At 44.2% G+C, this 16,841-nt stretch overlaps 1 protein-coding gene across 1 annotated transcript; it reads right to left on the reverse strand.

Moving 5' to 3' along the window:
- Window positions 1–304: 304 nt before the first annotated feature.
- Window positions 305–16,505, reverse strand: LOC138595697 (serine/threonine-protein kinase H1-like). The gene is made up of 3 exons (XM_069667065.1): window positions 16,252–16,505; window positions 14,772–15,477; window positions 305–550 (listed from the first exon to the last, which is right to left on the reverse strand). The coding sequence occupies exons 1-3, from the start codon at window positions 16,503–16,505 to the stop codon at window positions 305–307; spliced, it is 1,206 nt and encodes a 401-aa protein (XP_069523166.1).
- Window positions 16,506–16,841: the final 336 nt, after the last annotated feature.

Below are 16,841 nucleotides of genomic sequence, written 5' to 3' on the forward strand. Positions count from 1 at the left end.
TAACCCAACCACGAGAAACTAATGGAGGATGGAGCACAGCCTGCAGGGTAGTTCCTGATTGAAGTCCAGAGAAGAGAGGAAGCATTTTTTGTCACAACACCTGTCCCAGACACTTTGGCTTTGTGGCTGCAATACACACTCAGCTAGGGGCAGCTGGATCCCCTCATTAGCGCTCTCATGACTCTGATGCTTCAGCTGGATGGCGATGATGCTCGAGGAGCCCTCTGGCTGGATACTGCACGGCTCTCTGCGGCTGAGTCAGTCCAGATGCCCTGCCTGGATGAAGCTTTTTGTTTTTCTCGTGTTACGCGAGCTTGTTGGAATCGCCGGAGCTTGCCCTGCTGCTGGGGCACCGGGAGGAGCTGCGGGACGTCCGCTGCCTCAGGTTCCGGGAAATAGATCGATGTAGGTTCCTCATGGAGGAGCTGGCTGCCATGGTGGCCACCCAGGGGTGACGGATGGCTTGGTCTGCCGTCAAACGGGTGGCGGGGTCGACCGGCAGCAGGCGCTGGATAAAGTCCTTGGCTAGGTTGGATACTGAGGGCCAAGGCTGTGGAATAGAGGAAGTAGAGAAGAGAGAGTGGAATCAGAGTGAATATAAAAACAGTCAGCCCAGAAGAAGTCAATCCAGCCTACACACACAGACACTCTGGAACCCGCAGTCCTCTTAAAAAGCACCAGCGGGGTCTCTAGACGAGGCGCCTGCACAGATTCAAAGCCTCTTCAAAGCGGGATACAAGATTTCATTCTAACAAAGCAATAAAACTATGATCCCTGCGCTCTACAGACCTAACAAGCAGAACTAAACTCAAAGGAAAGCTAAATGTCACTGGGCAAAGGGAAGAAGCAAGTCTGGGCTGAGAGAATACGAAGCCTGGGAGGTAGGACGGCCCTGCCGTATGCGTGGGATTTGGGTGCATGTTTATTCTTAGCCTGCGTTTAGCTGCACAATAAAGGCGCTACAGATGAGCCTCACAGAAATCTTTTGCTCTTTGTTAATTCAAACAGCAAATCGCTCCCCTTGTCATGACCTGAGCTGACATTCAATGATGCTATGAAATGTGCCACGCCATATTCTCAGGGGGGGAGAGGAGACATCCGAACTATTACCATGATTCAGAATCGTTAAATTATTCACGACAGCTTTTGTTCTTTGTCATGGAGACAACATTGCAGAGACCTGCCTCAGGAAATTGATGACCTTTTTGCTTATGTCTTATTCAAATAAAATATCAGTGACGCAGGCGCCATGTGAGATTGATTTGGCATCAGATTAGAAAGACGGCAGACGACAACTTGTTATACAGATTGAGACACAGGACAATAGCCTTTATTTGTGTATTTCCTATGTTCAGTAAATAAAGTCAGGTGGTGATACACGCAATTCAAAGACTATTTTGTGAATCATTTTTATCCCATATTTGCGTCTTTAAGGCCTCTGGAACCCCAAATCTTAAATAGCCTTCTAACTATGTAAGTAAGGGTGTTATGCACAAAAGGTTAGCATCTAAAGAGTATCTGAAATGATCCAATTTGGAAATACTACTACTTGGCTGACCGCCGAGGTCTGTCTATACGGCTCTGGATACTTTGTTCGGGGAGTAGGCGGGGCTGCTCCCCCGCTGCTCGTCCGCTGTCCTCACCTACGAACACGTTGTCATCAGCCTCATAAGGACAGTCCTTGTAACACATTGCCCACAAAAGCGTACACTGACCTGATGCAGTCAGCCACAAACTAGGTTTTGACCTAGTAATGCTTATTTATAAGTGTATGTAAACTTTCCGTAATTACGTATGTAATTAATTCCTCGATCAAATAATTGGAAAAGTCACATGACAGTAAAATTGGCTGTTTACACGCAGCGCCAGCATTGTCTGTGACCGTGGGTGTCGAGTGTTGATGTGAGTTCTCTATGTTTGTTTGCAGGAGTGTAGTGCAGGCGCTTGATGATCTATTTTGGGCATTAAGTGTGTTGGGTTTGCATTGGTGGCCATATTAATAAAACACTTGCTAACACAACAGAGCTTGAAAACAAATATGAGCATCTCAGCTAGCGTTTTTGTAAGCTAACTGCTAACTATGACAGGGATAGCAAAACATTTTGTAGCTCACTGTTCAGAGACCAGTTGAAATGAATATTTTCAGATTCCTTCTGCTTCCTCTTCTGAATCTGACTCAGATAAATAAAATATACTGTTAAGGGCTGAAGTACTCTAAAGCTGTGTCCCAATTCACGGGCTGCCTGCAGCCTTCATAGAAAGTCTACGAACACACTGCCATTCAGAGCCTGCGTAGACCGCTAGAGCCGAACTGAAATGAGACGGTCTGGTCTACGGAGGATTTCCTGTTTGCGTCACTCAGCTGTTCCCGCCCTTACCCTTGTGTCACCAAACGCCGCTCCTGTCGCCTAGCAACAGGTAGTCAGCGGGCTAACTAGCTAGCATAACTAATGTCACATAACTTAACCTTTATTATTTTAAAGAGAATTTGTTTCAAAGGCCCTTTTGTTTTCCTATGTGTATCGCTAGCTATTCTTTTTACAATTTAAAAGTGTATTCCTCGTAAGAGACCGCCATCTAGTTTGAATTGGTGCACAATGAATCTTGGGATACGTTGGGCCGGGAAGGATGCACCTGATGTAGGACGCATTTGTCGGCCGCATCTGAAGGAGCCCTGCGAAATGAGACAGCCTTCGACACGGCGCTGTGACGCAATCGGCCTTCAAATACGCCCTTCGAAGGATGCAGCCCCTGGATTGAGACACAGCTTAAATGTCCCATTTGCCATTACTGTGGGCGGAGCCAGGTGAAGGTCAGTCACAATGTGATAGACCACGCCTCCACTGTGAAATGGTCTTGAAGGGAAAATTAGCAGTTTTTTCCCAAGTTTATAGTAGTTATGGAGGTTTATTTTTATTCCTCTCGACTCTCAACTTTGATACCAAATATACATTTTAACTTATTCAGGCCAATTTTCCAGACGCTTTAAAAAGCAAACATTATCTCCACAGTCGCCCACCAATTAGCTCCAATATTATCTACTGTGTCTGGCTGAAGAGAATAAAAGCCAAGTACATCCATGTGTGCAAAAAAAATTCTCTCATTTTTCGCTCAACCTCGCACAGACTAAATCTGGCTCTTTAGGGAGGTCTCGCTCTCCATTTTAATCCTGAAATGCATTTCTCTCCCCCCCTTTTTTTGTCTCTCGCCGAGTAATGACAATTAATCAAGCATGAAATTGACAATCGCGAGACTGTTGCCGGTGAGAGGAATTCAAAGAAGCAGGGACTCGCTTATTCTCACAGTGCACTGACTGGAGAGAAGTGTGTGTGTGTGTGTGTGTGTGCAGAGCTGCCCAGCTGAACAAGTCATAGAAATGCTTCGCGCTCTAACTTTCTTCTCTTTGTGTTGTTATTTCACACCTGAGAAGCAGACAGAGTGACACTTTCCCTCAGAAGGAGAGGAAGTGTTTGATTGAGCTCCCACAGCTAACAAGCCTGGTTTTCCTCTCTGTGCAGGGAGGCGTCGTATTGCTGTGCCACCAAAAACACATGTGATAGCAGCCGCGTCTTGCAAATGCCTCTTGTACTTGATCGGAAGTTTGTAACGGCGGCAGGAGGAAGGGGTTAACAGGGTCTTGAGCTCCTGCTAAAAAACTCTTAGCCCCAACTCCCCTAGAATTTTGTGATGGAAATATTATAATAAATACATAGAGTATAAAGAAATACAACTGCTCACATATTGGAGGTTATTGTGATGCTAAACACAGAAGATAACGAGGAGGATGAGGGGGAATAGACGACTGCCTGAACATTAATACTGTAGTTAGCATTATAAGCTAAGAGTAGGCTAATTCTGTCATGTGCTGTGTGCCTCAGGCTAACGTTAGCTAGTAGGACCATAGACTAAAAGATGGACGACCTGACAGCTCCCTAAAGTGAAGCCAAACCCTCTCTGTCGCCCCCTGCTGACTGGCTGCAGTATAGGTCATAAAGCCCGCCTCCTCCTTGTTAACAGATGGGACATGAGTCAAACTATAAAATCAAAATACATGTCAAATACATTTTTCTCACACATGGTTTCTGTCATTATAGTTAGTTCTTATCATGCTGATTTACGTCCAAGTGTTATTTGATGCTGTAAAAAGGATGATTGACAGCTCTGTTAACAAATACGGCTCCTGCAGCCGATCTGTTCCGGATTAGCAGAGTAGAAGACGAACTGTGAGAGGAGACGTATCATATCATATCATATCTGTGAACGTCTGCTTCAGACCATCACAAAGAAGCTGTTCTGCTGTTAAATACGCCGGCGTGCAGGATCTTTCAGAGTTTTTTTTCCGGTAAATTGTGTGTTTTGAAGAAGAAGAAGCGTGGAAATTCAAATTTTTCACATAGGCCTGAAATACACACAAGCACAAACAGAACTCCATGGACGTGCACTAATGGAGAGATGTTAGAGTGAGGGGGCTGCACATGGGCATGCGCGTCGAGTGGTGGGGGATTCAGTGCCTTGCTTAAGGACACCTAGATGGAGCCTAGGAAAGGAGTTGGCACTTCTCCAGCTACCAGCCCAATTCCAAACTTCCCGATGTGGTTCCAGTCCATGCCGGGACTTGTACCGGCCACCCTCCGGTTCCAAGGCCAAGTCCCTACACACTGAGCTACTGTCTACCCTTGGTTAGCAGAAGTGACCACGGCGGCTCCACCCGCCAATCTCTACTGCGTAGCTCCGGCTCCAAATGACGTCAGCAGCGCAAGATGTCACGGGGGCAGTTTTGTACATTAAAATAGACGGAGATGCGTCGTCCATCTTTATATACAGTCACTGAGCAAGAGCTGTGCATTGCTGAATCAGTGCTAACGCTAGATGAATCTGCTTTCCACCATCCTGTTTGTTTTGTGTGTTGTGACTCCACAGATGCTTTTGGTGTTGGTGTTTGGATTTTAATTATACGTTGATGTTGTTATACTTTTTGTATGCATTTGAATTGCTCAGTCTTGAATGTGCAGTATTCATAGAGGTGGCTTTATACATAGAGTAAAATTCATTTAAATTTTAGAGCAGTGTAATTAAATCATATTTAACAGAAGTAATGCTAATTTATAGTTTTTGTTGGGTCAGAAATCAAAAAAAGGCACCTGGTAGAAATAATCCAGCCCCCACATAGCTTCCCTAACAACAGTTTCCCCGCTGTTGCTGCTGGCTGTGAATGATGCAGGAAAATATCTCTGAAGAGGTAACAAAAGTTTGCCTCCGTGCTGCTATCAACACCTAAAGAAGAAGAGACGTGTTGTTTTCCTGGAACGGAGCCACCTGCAGGAACTTTATCTCTCCCCCTTATTCCCAACATTTTTCACGTCAGAAAACACAAAGGCTTTATTGTGTTTGGAGGACGGGGGCGAGAGCCGGTGTTATACATCACTGTGGAGCCAGGCGAAAAGAAGGGAAAGGGGGAGGGGGAGACAAGTGGAGTGCAGATATGGCATAAGCAGTGGAGAAACCTACAGGGCTTGACTTATTGAGCAACATCTTGTTAGAGTGAATGAGAAGCTCTGCTGAGTGTGTTCGTGGCGCGCTACATCTTCACCTGACAGAGCTGTAATTGCAACAAATGAAGAAAATGCTAGAAGGTTGGATTACGCTAATGTGATCACCAAGATAATGCACTTTTGAGTAATGAACTACTCCGCATGAGAGTCTCCCCCTGCCTCACAATTTACTCAAATCTGATTCGGCTGGCAGTGTTCTTCCCCTGCAACAAAGCCAAGTTTTTAAATATGCCGCATCATAATGAGTCCAAAACGTGGGACGGGTTAGCCTGCTGCTAATTCAGGTGAGAGTGCCGGCTAAACCGCTCTAATCAAAATATCAATACCCGGATGCAAGAGGAGATTGGGCTGTCATGTACAATACACTGTGGAGAAGTGGAGGCTTCTGTTCTCGTGTTGCTCACTAGGGGGCAGACTGGGACAGCCGTTACCCACGCTGCCTTGCTGCTGAGAGATGCAGATGTTTGGGTTGGGTCAGGGAAGTGTGTCTTCAATAACACAGCAGAAGCAGCAGCGGTGGCGGCGGCAGAATGCAGAGGAGGTTACCATGCAGTCTGGCCTGCAAGGATTTGTGCTTTACATACACAGAGCTGCTGTGACATTACACACATGCACGCACGCACACAGAGAAATCCACTTACACACATCAGATGAGATGCCCTGATTCCGTGCGAGGGGAACGCTCCGTGCTACGTTCGGCTAACGGATTGAGTGATAAGGTGCGAAAAGCCCCCAAGGCTGCACCCGCTCTCCCTCTGCCCTTCTTTCCTGACATCCATCCTCGTCTCCCCCCTCCCTCCCTCCACTGTTGAGTAAACGCATCAGTGTGACTCTGCCCTACAGGTCTCCAGGCTAGGGGGTGTTTGAGGGGAATGTATGCATGCATGTGTATGTGTAGTGCAGAATGGAAAAGGGGGAGGGGGGACGCTGGGCAGACAGAGGGACCTGCTTCGTGGGCAGGTGCCGGGAGCCGTTTGCATTTTTCTCACCTCCGTCTGAAACCCCCAGCCCACCCACACTCACTCACAGATTTACTGCATGTTAGTATTCTGCTTTAATAAACAGGGAAAGTATACCTGATGCCTTTGGAGGGATTTTTGTAATTGCAGCCCCTGAGAACTGATTTACATAAAAGTGAAGAAGAGAAACCTTCAAAACATCTGGAAAAACTATGAATAATGAAAGAGGTCGTTCTGATTCTTTACACGGCTGTATGGTTTCTGATGACAAACTGATGTATTACGTAAAGGAATACATAGGGGCATATGACACTTTATGGAAGCCCCTCTCGGGGCTTCCATAAAGTGTCATATACCCCTACGTATAGGACACATTATGGGGCTTTGAGATGCAGCACACACACACTTCTAGATGTCTTTTAAATAATATTCTAATGAACTGTAACCTTCCTAAAATAAGAATAATCTGTTTTATTTTTTAGACGACACTAACATAACTACGAATGTTTTATGAGTAAATAAATGAACATTTTGCTCGTTTTTTTGTGTAATTCCTGTGCCCTCGGTTAGCAGTCCTTGAATGTGTTTGAAGGATGAAGGTTAAAGGTGTGACACTCCAAGGGCATACCTGCTTTCCCTTCTATTTGAATAATTCTGAAGAGAAAATAAATAAAGGATTTTTTCATTTTGAAGAGAAAGAAGTGTTCAATAAGTGTTTACAAAAACAGAAAGAGTTCAACTAATTATTGACGGATCAAAACAACCTGTGATTAAAAAGGAGGAGTTCAACACGCCCTTTAGAGACGCTTTCTGTTATGTTTTCTTCTCTATTCATGTGCAGATGTGGTAATTATTCATATAATCATTATTTATATGACTCATTCCTGAGCAGAGCGAATGAGCTGGACTGTTTGGCCTGTCCTGCATGCACACTTACCACTTCACATACCTGCATACAGGCCCTGGAGGCCATTGATCTTCTATAGCTTTAGTCTTAGGCCATGTCCACACGGAGCCGGAGCAGACTTCGTTTTGAAAAAGTTTTCCGTAAACACGGCGCCGTCTCAGAGAATGTTTGCGTCCCCACAAAACCGCTGAAATGCTCTAATATATACAACCGGCCTGTGGGTGGCGCTGTAACGCAGCCACACAAATACAACAAACTGGAGAGGAAGAAATAGAGCATGCGTATAAGTGTAACAACAAAGAAGAAACACAAGCAGAAGACGGTAGTGGTGGTGAGGTTAGCGCATGCGCGACTTACAGAGGTGGCGCGATTCGTATTCGTATAAAGATCCGTATAGGCTGTACACACGGAAACGCCAGGGTGGCGTTTAGGGATTTATCCACTCTGGGAGGCGGTTTCAAAAAATAGCTTATACGGGCTCCTGAAACGCCGGTTCCGTGTGGACGAAACGACCATACGACAAAAAACTTTGGCATTTACTCCCAAACCCGTCTCCGTGTGGACATGGCCTTAGACTCGTTTTCAAGCCTCTGTTGGCGCTCAGTTTCACATGTGGTCACATCGTCTTGGTTCTTGCTTTTTTTGTTTTCTTTTTTAAAGATTATTTTTTGGCTTGCGACTCTGTTTGATTGGACAGTGGATAGAGTCGGAAATGTGGGGAGAGAAAGTGGGGATGACATGCAGAAGAGGGTTGAACCCAGGGCTGCTGCGTCATGGAATGTGCCTCTATGCTTGGGGCACACGCCTTCACCGTTGAGCTAAACCGGCACCCTGTTTTTGTGGATTTTAACGTCAACATTTAGGCATCAAAGTTTGGAAAGTGGGTTGAAGTCAGCAAATAAATGTTAAAGATGATTAATGATTATCTTTAGGGTCCCGGTATTATGCACAATGTTTTACTGTCACACTTTTCTTGGAACATTGTCATCAGAAACACCTGCTTGTCCTACTCCTACTCGGCAAGTCAAAAGCTCAGCTGTGAGAGAAGGCAGATTGTTTTGACATCTTATTACATCGTCAGGTCGCATCTTGGGTGAAAAAGTAAACAAGCCAAAGATTTTACAAAGTTGAATATTTCCAAAACTTTCACTTTGCTTAGACAATCTAATGAGTTTCCTGTTAATACCAACACGCTCTCGCACCTGATGCTGCAGATACAGCTGCTTGGTGTGTGGGCCCAGAGCTTCAAACTGTGACAAGCTAGGTACAACGCTAACGTCAGTTTGGCATCTGCAGAGCTCTAAGGTCACGTTAACGATCATAGATATGCCACATCCGGTTAGACTTTCAAAATAAAGCACTCAAGTTAGCCATAAAAAAGTAAGCAACATGTGGTTAGATTTTCAAAGTAAAGCTTCCTGACAAACATTTCACATTTTATGACTTTCAGACGTGCAACAATCAGTAACTTTATACTGCATCATACTGTCCTTGGGTTTGAGTTGCTGGTATTCAAAGTGAGACAGTTAGCGAACAGCTGTGAGTCCTCCAAAAAGCACAAGGCGTAACTTTATGAATAATTCGCACTATAAAACTGCTACAAAACACTAATTCCATACTTAATTAATAAAAGTAAAGATTACAAACAGTAAGGCACAATGTAAGGACACAAATCTTCAGAACCAAAAATGCTGAGTCACGCTGCTAGCTTACAGCTCTGCCTGCTACTAAATGACTATGTTCACAATAACCAACTCAAAGAATGTTATTTACATCAAAGAAATCAAAACCATACTACTTACGGACAAATAGTGTCCAAGGCCACAATGGAGAACTCAAAATGCAGCAGGAGAAGCAGAAGCAGCCTGTCAGGAGTGAAAGCCTCTCCTCAAAGCTAGTACTTAAAAATGACCAGGAGGGGGCAGCAACTTAACTCCACAGTTCCTCCAAAATGACCTTGTTCTACATAGGACAGAACAAGCATATTGTATACTAACGTATGTATGCTAGTTACGTACAAATCTTACATAACTAACAGACGATTCGTAACCTAAAGGTGGTGATACCAACATTAACAGACAATGTAAACATTAACAAGCAACATGACGAGACACAGGGCAACGAGGCTCTCTGTACTCATCTGTTCTAATCACAACTACGGTGTTACCATAGCAACTCCTAGTACGACCGCAGTTTAAGCCAGCTCAAACGATCTGATGCAGATCTGCTCACTGACAAATTTCACGGCAATAAATGATCTCAAATGTGTTTTTAGAGGAAAAGGGTTGACCTCTTTCAATAAAAAAAGTGTACAGTCAACACTGAACACTGACGTTGATACGTGTATCACCAGCTTAAAGCCACTGAGCAACTTTAATTGTGTGTTCACTTTGGCAACAAAGTGCTATGACTTATCTTTATCATAGATTTCTCTCTCCTTCTTTAAACTGACTTACAAACGTCTCAAAACTTTTGATCTGTCTGCTGTCAATCACTTTGCAAGGTTTATATCTGAGGCGGTTACTGTACTGACAGTCAGTCAGAAGATCTAAATAGATCACTGTTCTTGCTGATAGACTCATTTGCTTTTTTTAAAGTCATATAGAGGCATCACTATTAAATCCAGACTGTTTTACAACCACTTAAAACTGCTCACAGAAGTCAGAATAAATCAACAGGGATGGAAACTCAATGTCCTGGATGAAACCCTGGTGTTTGTCTGACTGATCCACCGCACCCAACCTCCAACCCAAGCCGTCTATCGCACGTCACCTGACCTCAACTCCATATCACACCAATAAGCTAGATGACAACGTCTAGAAACGACACCATAAGGTTACCTAGAGTGTAATATTTTGGCCACTGACCTAGCTGCCGTAAAAGGGCAGTAAATACGATTTTGTTATTTTGCTAAATCCCGGAGAACACAGTCGAGTCAGCCTCCTCTCTCCTCCCCATCGCTATGAAAGCCATCACGCTCATTCTGCTGGTCTTCCTGTCACTCCGTTCAGTCGGCGGACAGCTCATTTCAAATAAAACTCTTCAAGTGGAGTTTAATACGTGGAGGGAATTGCTCAGGCTGCTGAAGCTGCTCTCGTCCCGAAGCGAAGAGCACTTGTGAGTGACGTGAAGGACCCTCGTGATGGCAGAGGTCCACATTTGGTGGATACTTGTGAGCCTTCGTCACACATTACAACATTATTATCTATCGCAGTGTGTGTGTGCGTGCGTGTGTGTGTTGTCAGTCTATCAGAGGGGGTGGATACTTGAATGTGACAGAGAATAAGTGTCTTGTCAACATGGAAATGAGATTGATGGCTGATCCATCAAGTGCGGGACGCGACTCAGGCATGTCTGATGTCTTCATACTGTCATCATGTGGAGGTACAGATTGATGTCTTTACTGCACTTCAGTGGGCTGTAGATGCTGTACGTACGGTCAGTAAGAAACATTTAAAAGGCCCATTGTGAGCACCTGACCCAACCATCTGTAGTATGTAGTTTTATTATTATTTCTAAATAAACTATTGGGGCACTGGCACTGGTTTAGCTCAATGACTATAGATGGACAACAGGTCTCCATCTGCTCTCAATGTACGAAATTGATGCCAAAGTAGCCCCCGTGATAGGCGCTCCCATCTTTTGATGGTGACGTCATTTGGAGCCACAGCTGCGCAGCAGAGATCAGCGGGTGGAGCCGCCGTAGCCACTTCCGCTAACCAAAACACACACTTAACCTTCCGGGAAAAAAACCCCCCGGCAAAGATCCCGCACGTTGGTGTATTTACAGCAGAACATCTTCATGTGTTGGTCTGAAGCAGACGTTCACAGATATGTAAACTTCAATGACTGTAGTGATTGTTTTAGTTACGTCTCCTTTCGTCGTTCCTCCTCTACTCGGCTGATCTGGAACAGATCGGCTGCAGGAGCCATTTTCGTGAACAGAGCTGTCAATCATTCTTTTGACAGCATCAATTAACCAAGGGGGGAAATCTGATTGGCCACCCCAAAATCCTAAACTATGATTGGCTTTTTGCCTTGTCAGAGGCGGGACTTATATGTTAATATCAAGTATTTGGGCTGTGTTGCAACAGGCCGCTGGTAGCTTTCTTTGCATTTCAGTGCAGCACATTTCCTTTTGTTGGTGTTTTAAAGTGTTACTCTGGACATACATCTTCATTTTGAGTCCTTAAAGAATTAAGCTTAGAAGATGTATATGTTGTAGTTAAAGGAATATAACATCTTTAAGATACTTTAAAGTTAGTAGTCAAAGTAGATTAGTGGAGATAGAAAGGGTAAATAAAAGCCACCCCTGCATAAGTCAGTGCCCTAGTTAGGCCACCCCAGCAGAAGTCTGGATCCGCCCCTGCAAATAGCGAATTAAAACTAAACTTGCCAGAAAAATAAAAAACACTTGGACATAAATCAGCATGATAAGCACTTTGCAAACTTGTAAGTAAAAAATGTTTTGCATTAAGTCAAATATTTCATTCAAGTATCAGGCTGGACTTCAATGATTAGTAAGCTGTTTGGCAAGTCAGGTGAAAAATGGGATGCATTTGGTCATTTTGCCAACACGAGCGATGGCCTCCCCTCTCACACCTCTCAAACAGCCTTCTGCATACAGTCCTATAAAATGTGATTTCTCATCTTCCTTCTCAAGGATTTTCCTCCTCCAGTGTGGCCTACATACAAGCCACGTCGAAAGCCACCATGAAAAACGTGAAATAAGCCCCTTGCATAAACTCCTCCAGGATTTTTGCACAATTGTTCAGTTGGTGGTCAGTGCGGCGGTAAACACAGGGATAATAGTCCAGGGCCTATGTAAGGGAGCCTCTCGTATGCCAGACTAAAATGTCAGGCTGCATCCCTGAGAATCGGGGCCAGGCTTAAAGCCCAGTGAATAATCCAGCCTTGGGTGTAATCAGCGTGAAAGAACAAGCCCGAACTCACCACCGAGCTTGACAGAATAGGCTGTTAAAAATATATACTTCTTCAGTTGTATGACAGAGGGAATGAAAAAAATAAAACATGCCGGGACGCTTTTTTTCCCCCCGTTTCGAAGCATTCTCAAAGAGCCGAACTCGAGATGCAACAACAAACTTTCGCAGATCCATTCATGCGCTTTACAATGCAGCTCAGGAAGGCATGAAAAGCAGGCAAAATAACATCACCGTGTGTACACACCTGCACCGCTGCATGCTCCGAGTTATTTCTTACATACACCAGGTGAGGCTGGAATAATGCAGCTATTTGTGGTGCTTGTAATAAAAATGATGAAGGTGAGAATTGCTCTTTGGCAGCGAGTAGATGTAGCAGCCATGTGGCACTTTAAAAATTGCACAAAGCACACACATGATACACAACAAACCAGGTCGTGTTTTTGGGGGTAAAAAGGCTGAATGTCAAAATAGAAAAAGCAGTTGGGAGTAACTTAAAATGGATTCTTTTTGAAAGCTGGAAGCAGGAATAAAACTTTTCTAGTCAAACTGTGTCCTTGAGCTTCTGGTCACACACAGGAAAAAGTTTCAATTTTGCCTGCATGACAGCACAGCGGTGGGAATTTCGTGTTAAGTCTGTCGAAACAGAGTCAGAGTTGCATCACTGGAAGCAGAGGTCAAGTCTGCATTATGTGAAGTAACTGGAAGCACTGGGAGCAGGACAAGTTCTGTACAGTACTTGAACAGTATGGATCTACAGCATCAGCTTGTACTCAGTTTTTAGGTACTTAGTAGTCTTTGTCAGGACAGCCCTTCAAAATAAAAGCACTTCATACATACAGCTCCGGAAAAATTAAGAGACCACTGCAGAAAAATGTTTTTCTCTGGTTCTTCAATTTATAGGTGTTTGTGTAAAATAAAGTTTTGTTGTAGTTAATTTTGTGTCTTTATTACGCAATCAAACTGAATAGGTTAGAAAGCAAAACGTTCGACACTGCAGTAAAAAAAAATGTTTTAATGCAAATCCAAAAGTTTCATTTGCGAATCCAAAACTCTTGTTTAAGATTTTGCTGAACCTTGTGGGCGGGACCTAGGCTGAAAGATGTTAGACACGCCTCTATTGAACAGTGGATGTTGCCAAGCTGTCACTCTGATCGAGACTGGCCAATAGAGACGTGTCTTTTAGCCCACGAGATTCAGCTAAACCGCAAACAAAACTTTTTGGATTCCCAAATAAAACTTTTGGATTTGCAAACAAAACTTTTTGGGTTTGCAAACAAAACTTTTGGATTTGCATTAAAACATTTTTAATCAAATTTTTTTTGGATTGCAGTGTCGACAGTTTTGCTTTCAAACCTATTCTGTCTGATTGCGTTATAAAGACACAAAATTAAACATTAATTTCCAAATCAAATATTCTCATTGAGGTCTTTTCTTTGCAGAAAATGACAACTGGTGAAGATACCAAAAGATGCAAAAAGATGTTTTTCAGAGCTCGAATAAAACAAGTTCATGTTCATGTTTAAACAACAGAATATTCATGTTTAACTCAGGAAGAGTTCAGAGGTCAGTATTCAGATCTGGATTGAGCTGGCCATGACATGTAGAGAGAGAGATGCTGATTTAAGAAACCTTTTTTCTTTTACCAGAGCTGTAAATGCTCGTTTGAGGACATTAAGACCCAGACTGATTGTTTTGCTAACATGCTAATACGTGGGCTCAGATTAGACAAAACAAACATAGTTTCTTAAACTGAAAATATATAGAAGCAGACTTTGCCCCAATATTTATTCATTTATTTTATCTTTTAAGTCTGTTGTCTACTTATGCGTGATGGTGGATTTGTAATGGACATTTTTCATTTGTAAAATCGGTTTTGAATGTTCTCTGGACAGAATATGCGCTATTCAAAAATAAATAGACAGCCCTGAACAATAAAAAAGAGGTCAAGGAAGGACAATGAGATTGAATATTACACAACATTTCATTTTGAATCACCACGAGGGCCCTTTTCCCCCCTCTGATTTTATTTTTTGACAGTTTTTCTTGCCGTTTTGTGTCGCTGTTGATTTCATTCCTTGTGGGTGCGTTATGAGATTTTTACTTTGCAATATTTCTATAAAACAATAACCACAGTTAAAAAACAAAGTTAGCAAACTTGCACCCAAAAAACACTAACTTCCTGGGAACTGTCAACTGAGTTATAGCTCTATGTAGACCTGCTGCGTGCCCATATATGTACTGCACACTCCATCCATCACCACTGCCTCACCATTAGCTTCCACCTACCTACATATACAGCACAGGATATAAATCGTGGGGGACAGAATCATCTAATATGTATGTATTTTGCTTCCAGAGCTTCCATTTGCTGCAAAGAAAGACTGTACATAATTAAAGTGAGTAAACTTACATCTCCGTGGAAGCTGTACTTTCCTCTCACGATGGATCTGTACAGACGTGTGCGACTGTCATCCTCAAACGGCATGGATCCACTGAGCACGATGTACGCGATCACCCCCAGGGCCCACATGTCCACTGCACAGGTGTACGGTTTCCTCAGCAACACCTCAGGGGCCATGTACTCGGGGGTTCCACAGGTGGTTCTGAGGGACCAAGTGTTGTCTGCTCCGGTGTGATCAGCTGTTTTGCTCCCCTCAGACCCTGTGCCACCAAAAGTAGCCAGACCGAAGTCGGTCACCAGCAGTCTGGAGTCGGCGCCGGGGTGATAGTACAGGAGATTTTCCGGCTTTAGGTCCCTGTGGGTGATTCCCAGGTCGTGCAGGTATCCGACCCCGTCCAGCACCATGCGCAGAGCCTGCGTGGCGTCCCTCTCTGTGAAGTGGCCTCTGCTTACAACTCGCTCCAGCAGCTCCCCTCCTGTAGCCAGCTCCAGCACCATGTAGACCCTCTGTGGGAACTGAAACACCTCGATCAGCTGGATCACATTCGCGTGACTCACTCGCTGCAGCACCGCCAGCTCCGAGGCGCACACCTCACGGCCCTCTGGGGCCTCCACCTCCATCAATTTTATAGCGAAGGGCTGGCGAGTGGCCCTGTGCTCCACGCGCACCACGCGGCTGAAGCTTCCTCGACCGATCAGAGCCTTGATGTCGTATCTGACGGGACAGAGGGGGAATGATGAGTCATTACTGTGTAAGTATCCCATGATGCAGTGTTACAGAGCAGTCAGTGTCTCTCACTGCAGCTGCAGATGTGATGTATGGGGGGACATCTGCATGCTGTATAGCCTGCTGCAGCCAAAAGACCAGGCAGATTCGAATGCATATACGATGATTATGGCAATCCTTCATATGCAGAGAGGTGTGCACGTCCCTCACAGACACCAGCTTTTATCCCTATTTTTTATACGAGGAAGGGACTCTTATAGCTTAAAATAAATATCTCCTGTTGCTGCAGAAAATGCGTTTGTTGGCTGAGTAGAATTAAAAAGCCGGTGACATTAAAAAGGCTCCCACGAGAGCAGCGAACGCTCTTAATAAGTCTTTTCACCTTGTGTTGTGCTGCAAATAATCCAGTTATGAATAAACGTTCAAAACTGGCTGATGAGATCATTTCACTTGTTCACAGGCAGCCTCAGCTATTCAGCGTTTCACCTTATTTATCTCGAGTTTTTTTAGAAAGTTGCTTGAATTTGAAAGACAAAGAAGGTCACTCATCAAGTACAATCACACCAGCGTGTTGTTTTTTAACTTTGGCAGAGTAAAAAAGGCCTTTAAAGACTAATAAGTGGCACCAATTATATTTTAAGCATAGTTTAATGACAAAAATATGCAGTTTAACAGTGTATCACAGGACTCAAGGACGTTTTAATTTGCTGTTTTCCCTTAGAAACATGTTTTTGAATTGATAATCCTACGATTAATCTTTACCTTGCTGTCACCCGAGGGTCAAATTTGTCCTTATACTTTGCAACTCTGTCCTGCGGTCCTGCATCTCTGAGCGTCTGCTGCTGTTTGTCGGATGCTGGTGGAGGATCCCTAACACTGCCAGAAAACCACGGACCTCTTGTACGCTTCTTTGGCTCATCTTCACGAGCTCGGCTGAACGCCACGAGCGACTGCACCACTCCGACGTAGCCCTTCATAGAGGCCTCAGGCAGCCCCTTGCTTGTCCCGCAGCCCATCCCTCACGTGGAAACAAAAATAACCTGCTGAACGTATCCTGGAAATGAGAGCACAAGCCTGCATGGCGGCCTGACGCTGCATTCAGGTACACAGTAAGTGTTGATTGAGGCGTGTTAACAGCAACAGGAGATCCCACCTCCCCAACAGGCAGGAGGGTGGCAGGTGTGTGAACTCATCCTCTCACTCACTCATGTGAAAGTGTCAGGTAAACAGAACCTCCTTGAAGCTATTGTCACTTCTCTTAGAGTCACAATCACCCTAATAGTTACAGTGGGAAGTTAACTGTGGAAGAAAGAACACGACACCTGTAACACGACGTACTGTATAGCTTCTGA

Source organism: Semicossyphus pulcher, unplaced genomic scaffold, assembly GCF_022749685.1.
Source record: "Semicossyphus pulcher isolate SPU_LCO1_2020_fin unplaced genomic scaffold, fSemPul1.0.p SCAF_18, whole genome shotgun sequence".
NCBI classification, from domain to species: Eukaryota; Metazoa; Chordata; class Actinopteri; order Labriformes; family Labridae; genus Semicossyphus; species Semicossyphus pulcher.

Bases quoted from the DNA above. Each gene is read 5' to 3' on its own strand.
- LOC138595697 (XM_069667065.1), bottom strand. From the start codon at position 16,505: ATGGGCTGCGGGACAAGCAAGGGGCTGCCTGAGGCCTCTATGAAGGGC. The intron at 15,478-16,251 runs GTAAAGATTAAT...CTGTCCCGTCAG, and splicing joins GACCCTCGGGTGACAGCAAG to ATACGACATCAAGGCTCTGA. The intron at 551-14,771 runs GTAAGTTTACTC...TCTATTCCACAG, and splicing joins AGTACAGCTTCCACGGAGAT to CCTTGGCCCTCAGTATCCAA.